The 7,178-nt window shown below is 43.8% G+C and overlaps 1 protein-coding gene across 1 annotated transcript in view; it reads right to left on the bottom strand.

The window, feature by feature from the left end:
- The window catches only part of LOC106524409 (drebrin-like protein A), a gene marked incomplete in the record, with an annotated part of 15,624 nt that overhangs the window by 6,198 nt on the left and 2,248 nt on the right, over positions 1 to 7,178 (bottom strand). Inside the window, 8 exon segments of the mRNA XM_014018207.1 lie at positions 1 to 209; positions 283 to 394; positions 631 to 696; positions 2,102 to 2,156; positions 2,238 to 2,389; positions 2,500 to 2,577; positions 3,328 to 3,468; positions 3,589 to 3,663. Of these exon segments, the coding sequence (XP_013873661.1) occupies positions 1 to 209; positions 283 to 394; positions 631 to 696; positions 2,102 to 2,156; positions 2,238 to 2,389; positions 2,500 to 2,577; positions 3,328 to 3,468; positions 3,589 to 3,663 (888 nt within the window).

Here is a 7,178-nt window from a genome sequence, read left to right on the forward strand (position 1 = left end):
AGACTGGGAGACAGGTAAGACCGGAGACTGGGAGACAGGTAAGACCGGAGACTGGGAGACAGGTAAGACCGGAGACTGGGAGACAGGTAAGACCGTAGACTGTCTCGTGAAGAATGGATTGGCAGCAGGAGATGACGCCGTACTCTGAGGTTTCACCGGGATTTCTCTCTCAAATGACTGCTGAGACAGAAACGAACTCTGCAGCTTCCCTAAGGGTGAAAACATGAATGCATGAACCATCCTTTCCATCACTTGTTGTTTATTGTTTGTTGTGTTGTTTACCAGGTCTGAATGCAGTAGGGGAACTGCTGTTGGAGCTCTCCATGCTCTGCTCCCTCTGCTTAAATATATCTCTGGGATTGAATGATCTCTGTGAAATCAGAGACTTTGCTTCCTGTACATGAAAAATAAAGTGTTTAAAGGGATATTACAGCAAATTTAAAATTACATTCCATAAAGAGAAGACACTAAAACCAAAGCAACAGAGGTCAAAATATCCTAACATTCCAGGTAAAAGGAATTTATTGCTATTTGTTACTATTTAAGCACTAGAAAAATGCTGATAATGTAAGAGTATTAAAATAATGGGGCCGATTTAGATGTAAATGTTGGTCAATCAAACATACTCACATTAGCTTTTTGCACAGAAGCAGCAGAGCTGATTCCTGATATCTTGCTCATGTTGTCCTGCTGGTTCTAAAACAGGCACATAACGTTCAAATATACTGTTTTCACTAAAATATAAATCTAAAACATGGATATAATACATTTTTTAAAAACAAAATCACTGAGAAAATCAAACATCAAAAGGGCAAACACATGCAAGTACCAGGAGGTATCTTCCCACTAAAGGCCATGAAAAAAGTGATTCATGATTTTATTACCTCTCATTTAGACTATTGTAATATTTTGTATGCTGGCTTGGATAAATGATCTCTGCATTGCTTACAAGCTGTCCAAAATGCAGCAGCTAGTCTTTTAACAGGTACAATAATAATAATAATGATAATATTAATAATAAAAATAATAATAATAATAATAATAATGTATGCATAACCTCGGTCCTGGCTTCTCTTTGTTGGCTTCCTGTTCTCCTGCGAATTAATTTTAAGATTTTAAAGTCTTTAATGGTCTGGCAACATCTACACTCCACCAACCAGTTACTCTTCGATGTCCAGAGATCCAAATTGAAATCCAGTGATGATTGCGTTTTTTTATAATTGCTGCTCCAAAACTGTGGAGCATCTTACCTCTTGACATTCGGTCCACTGAGAATGTTGAGGCTTTTACATCTTTGCTCAGGACCCATCTCGTTTCTTTGGCTTTTGACTGAGGTAGGATTTGAAGTTCAATTAGAGCTGTTTTATTTTATTTGTTGTTTTGTTTTATTGTGTTTCTGTATTTCTCTTTTGTTTTCTTAATGACAGACGTCCTTGATTGAACTATAAAGCTCTTTGGTCAGCTTTTGTTGCTTTTTAAGGTGCTATGTAAATGAACTGACATGGACCACATATGCATCCACATTTCTGGAAGTCATATTTACCCAAAAACATCAATGGAAGACTCTGTAGTTGGAGCTGTTTGTTGTGGGTCTTTAGTGTCATTTTTTTTCTTATCTTTCTTCAGATTCAGTGACTTCATTCAAATTTTTAAGACATTTTGGTTTTGACATTGTTGTAGGTTATTGACTTCACAGAAATACCTCAAAGACTGACATTATATCTGACTGATATCTATTTGAACAGCCATAACTCAAGTTTCATCTGCTTCGGCCAGTCTTACAATATGGATTTCTCTACGTGTTTGTCACGAATAAAATACTTGTGTTTTCTTGGGTATTTCTTGGGTAAAAGTAAGATAAAAAGACACAATATTTGCATGGATTAACATGTTCTCATAACACTGGTAGACACTGGAACTCCAGGTGAAGTTCGGTTCACTTTTTCAATTTCTGACCTAAAAAAACCCTAATATAACCTATTTTTATCACTTACTAATCAGTGTCAGACCAGTTTCTGAGTTGCAGTGGGGCGTCAGACCTTTGTCTGATACATCACTTTAAACAATCTGGAAACGTGCTGACATTTTTTTCTTCCTTCACCTGTTGCCGTTGCTCCCTTTCTCTTGTCTCCTCCTCCCTCTTTTTCTGAAGCACCCTGTCATTCAAGCACAAACACGACGCCTCAGTTTTTGTCACCTGTCGTGGGTTTACCGTACTTGCAGTATGTTTCACTCACTTCTCCTGTTCGATCTGCTGAGCTCTCTCCTTTGCTAACCTCTCCCTCTCCTTGGCCTGTTTGTCATCCAGCTCCCTCCTCTCCCTCTCCCGTTTCTCTTTCTCCTGCTCTGCTCTCTTGTTCTCCTCCTTCAGACGCACTTCTTCAGCAATCTGGAAAAAAAATCAAATGCAGTGAAAAAATTGATCAGGCTCACACAAAACAGATTTTGGTTTTTGAGGGTGGGTTTGATTTGGATTGCAGCTTCTGTGTGAGTAGAAACCTGAGCCTGGACCCAGAAGTCGTCCTTGTTGACTTGTTGAATTTCCTTCACTGCATTGACCTTTTGATACACAGAGCCCTGTTGGATGAACAGAAGCAAAGCTGTGAATTTTGTTTAAAAACTTATTATATGTATAAGATTGTGCAATTGTCATGATTCTTGTGTGTTATGTTATGATTCTTGTGTTTTGGTTATTTTCTGGTAGTATTTTTCAGATTGTTTTGGTATTGTCTTATTTTCTCATTTCCTGTTTTCAGTTTCCTGTGCCATGTTTACCTCAGTCAGCTTCTTTGTATTTTTCCAGCCTGCCACACTCATCTGTCTTTAATTGTAATCACCCAGCTGTTTCCAACTTCCACTCAGCCCTGTTTGTATTTAAGGATCTTCTCTTCACCACTTCAGCGTCTGTTCATTTACTTACCCATGCTCATGCTCATGCTCCAAGTTTTGTTTTGTTTCTTTGTTTTGTTAGCTTGCCACCACGTTGGCCTTTTTTGTTTATTAAAGTCTTTTTAATTACTTTAAGTTTGGTCTGCCTGCCTGCCTGCATTTTGGGTTCTCCTCACCACCAAGTCGTGACAGCAATGCAATTATTAGATCACTGTACATCCTTTTTGTTCACTTAAAACTTAAATTATTTATTTTCATCACTGTCATCACATTAACAGACGTGAATTTAGATCCAAACGTAGTTTCATTCTTAAGCTTTTGTCATTCTTGTACCTAGAAACAAATATTAAAGAAAACTTTGGCTTGGTAGTGTAATACATAGTTATCTATTTGGTAGTACTCCTTTATAAATTATTTCATGTAGAGTGATCGTCTCACCACAGGTCCTTTGGGCGGCTCTATGTAAGGTGTTTGTTTGTGAAAGTTGAAGTCGGCTCCAGACGCTTTGGCCACTTTTGCCAAGATGGTTTCTGGCTCCACGTCTTCCTCCGAGCGAGCGTTTATAGTTACATGGGCTCCCTGTCAACATAATACATTAAGGTTTAAGAGGGAGAACAAAATGGGACTTATTTAAAGTTTGAGAGTGAGGGTTCAGTTGTGACAAACATTTGCTTTTTCTCACCATTTGATCAGACTCACCTTGAGAAAACCTGCTATGGAGCTCAAATGATTTGCACACATTCCTTTCCGTGAGTCCTTCACACCTTCACCAGTCTAGAAGCACAGACACACACACACTTACTGTACACACCCCAGTTTAGGACAATGCACATATGACACAATCAGGATGTCCCCAATGAGATGGCACCCTGAGTGGGGAACAATTACATTACATAAGCTGCCACTTGTCATGATCTGTGTTTTTATGCCTTGGTTTTTCTAGTGTTTCAGTGTTCCCCTGTGTTCTCTGCTCTGCTGTCCCGCCCACGCTCACCTGTTTCCCTTGTGTCTCCTCCAGGTGTTTCTTGTTTGTCCTCATTAGTTTGTCTTTATAGTTTGTGTCCTGTGTTCAGTCCGCGTCAGATCATTGTTCTGTGTAGCTTGTTTGGTTTTTCATGTCCTTGAAGTTTTTTGCCACGTCTCATCTAGTGAGTTTTCTCAGCTGCCTCATTGGCTTTTATGATTTAATAAAGACTTTGTTTTTCTGCACCCCAACTCTGCCTGTGCCCTGGGTCAATTCATGTCTAAACCTGACAGAATAATCCGACCAAGCACCCTGCCCACAGGCACCTCATTTTCGGGTTTTCCCAGAGAGGAGTTGGACATTTTGTCTCGCCGCCCCTCGGTGCTTCAGTCTCTCACCTCTCGTCACCGGAGTCCACCGGCTTCACCTGAGCGCTCTGCAGCTGGTCATCCTCTTTCTGCCCCTGAGGAGCCAGTCCCGTCTTTGCCACCCTGGGAGGAACAGGTGACATCCTCTCTCATCGGAGGATCAGTGAAGATCCTCAGGTGGACCTCCACGCTCACTGATAAGACAGCTACTCTACTGGCAGATCGAGCGCGTTCTGGTGGGTCGCCCTGATCTGCTGCTTCTGCCAGGCCATCAGCGGCTCCTCCTGTTTGCTCAGGGGGTTCTGGCTGAGCCATCATGCACCCACCCTCCCACCCCTTCTCTGGTCCTGTGCCGGTTGTTAAGTGTTCCTGAGATTTTGCTGCCCGAACCGGCTGTTCCTGCTTCTGAGTCATCTCGGTCATCCGAGTCACCTGGGTCATCTGAGTCACCTGGGTCATCTGAGTCATCTGAGTCTACTGAGTCTTCTGGTTCATCTGGAGTTCCTGAGTTGGTGGTTCTGGTCCCAGTTCCTGAATTGGCGGTTCCGGTCCCAGTTCCTGAGTTGGCGGTTCTGGTCCCACTTCCTGAATTGGAGTTCTGGTCCCAGTTCCTGAGTTGGCGGTTCCAGTCCCAGTTCCTGAGTTGGCGGTTCCAGTTCTGGTTCTTGGGTTGGCGATTCCTGGTTCGGCGGTCCTCGAGGTTCCTGGGTCGGCTGCCGTCGCCTCCATGTCGCCTGGGTCGTCGCCCATCACCCCTTCATCTCCTCTGTCACCTTTGGTTACCGTCATCGAATCTCTGGCTCCCTCAACCTCCGCCGGCTCCTCATCACCTCCCACCTCCTCCCCTGGCTCCACGTCTGCTCCCGCCTCCTCCCTTGGCTCCACGTCTGCTCCCGCCTCCTCCCTTGGCTCCATGTCTGCTCCCGACTCCTCCCTTGGTTCCACGTCTGCTCCCGCCTCCTCCCTTGGCTCCACGTCTGCTCCCGCCTCCTCCCTTGGCTCCATGTCTGCTCCCGCCTCCTCCCTTGGCTCCACGTCTGCTCCCGCCTCCTCCCTTGGCTCCATGTCTGCTCCCGCCTCCTCCCTTGGCTCCACGTTGACTTCTGCCTCCTCCTGTGGCTCCATCCCTGTTCCTGCTCAGCCCCATTTTGGATGGTTTCCTGGCCGTCCCTCTAAACTTTCGTGTTTTGTCTTCAAGTCTGTTTTGTCATGTGTCTCCCCTTGTCCCGCGCCTCTCCTTGTTGACGTCTGGAGCTGTCGTTAAGGGGGAGATACTGTCATGGTCTGTGTTTTTATGCCTTGGTTTTTCAAGTGATTCAGTGTTCCGGTGTTCTCTGCTCTGCTGCCCCACCGCTCACCTGTTTCCCCTTGTGTCTCCTCCAGGTGTTTCTTGTTTGTCCTCATTAGTTTATCTTTATATTTTGTGTCCTGTGTTCAGACTGTGTCAGATCATTGTGCTGTGCAGCTTGTTTGGTTTTTCTTGTCCTTGAAGTTTTTTGCCACGTCTCGTCTAGTGAGTTTTCTCAGTTGCCTCGTCAGCTTTTTTGATTTAATAAAGACTTGGTTTTTCTTCACCCGAACTCTGCCTGTGCCCTGGGTCAAGCTATGTTTAAACCTGACACCATTTAGCACAGCACTTCAGATAACTTGTTTTTATCTTTTTTGTGCCCCCTATTAAATGAACAAAAAAGTAAAAACACATTCCGTGATTCTAAAATGAAAAGACCCTGAAAGAAACCAGATGTTTTAACACTTTCACCACCAAAACCATGTTAGTGTTCAAAGATTGCAGGCAAAATGTGTGGTACAAGTACTTGTTTTTACAACCATGAGTGCACCCAGAGCTGTCACCTTTTCTTCACCCTCCTCTTTTTTGAATCAGAATTTAATTATCTGTCTGAGTAATCTAATGGGATCTCTTTTCACACCTGTTTCTGATTGCCTTCCTGTACTTAAATCTCAGTTTCTGTTCTTGGGCCTGCATTTAGATCCTACCTCACCAGAAACCATAACATTAAATAAATGGATTCTTTGACTCTGTCCTTTAGGATGTAAACTTCTGAACCTTCCTGTTCTGGACTCTTTACATTTGTTTGAAGGAGTTTAAGTCTAAATATTGCTCACAAGTCATCTAGCTTAAATATGCTTAGATTCCTTGTTGTGCTGAAAGGTAAACCATTGTTCCAGTCTCAAGTGTTCAGTGGGGGGTTAGGGTTAGCTATGTACTGGTGGGTTGTTAGGTTTAGGGTTAGGCTTTAGAAAAGACTGAAAGTCAACACACAGTCCTAATGAAGATAGAAATACAAGTGTGTGTGTGTGTGGGGGGGGGGTTCGGCTTTGGTGATATTTGTGGGCAATTTTAAGACAAAAATCCTACATTTGGGGACAACTGGTGCATTTGGGGACAAAAGTCGAGTCCCCATTTGGTGTAAATGCCATTGGTGGGTTGAGGGTTGGGTTTAGGACCAAGATGTGAATTGAGTTTAGGTTAGTTTTAGGGTCAGGCAGGTACCTGTGAGGTTAGCCTTAGGGTTTGTGGTCAGGGTTAGGCTGTAGAAATGTAATGGAAGTCAATGGAATGTCCCCAAATGTATATCTGGGCGAACCTGTGTGTGTGTGTGTGTGTGTGTGTGTGTGTGTGTGTGTGTGTGTGTGTGCGTGCGTGCAATGGTATTCCCTACGTTTTGGCCTACACACTTGTGGGGACCTGATCCCCATGAGGGGAAATGCCGTTGGTGGGTCGGGGGTTAAGTTTAGGACTAAGGTGTGAATTGAGTTTAGGTTAGTCTTAGGGTCAGGTAGGTAGGGTTTGGGTTGGTGGTCAGGGTTAGGCTGTAGAAAATAATGGAAGTCAATGCTATGGCCTGATAAAGATAGCTGCACCAGATTGTGTGTGTGTGTGTGTGTGTGTGTGTGTGTGTGTGTGTGTGTGTGTGTGTGTGTGTGTGTGTGTGTGT

Source organism: Austrofundulus limnaeus, unplaced genomic scaffold (genome assembly GCF_001266775.1).
Source record: "Austrofundulus limnaeus strain Quisiro unplaced genomic scaffold, Austrofundulus_limnaeus-1.0 Scaffold186, whole genome shotgun sequence".
NCBI lineage: Eukaryota > Metazoa > Chordata > Actinopteri > Cyprinodontiformes > Rivulidae > Austrofundulus > Austrofundulus limnaeus.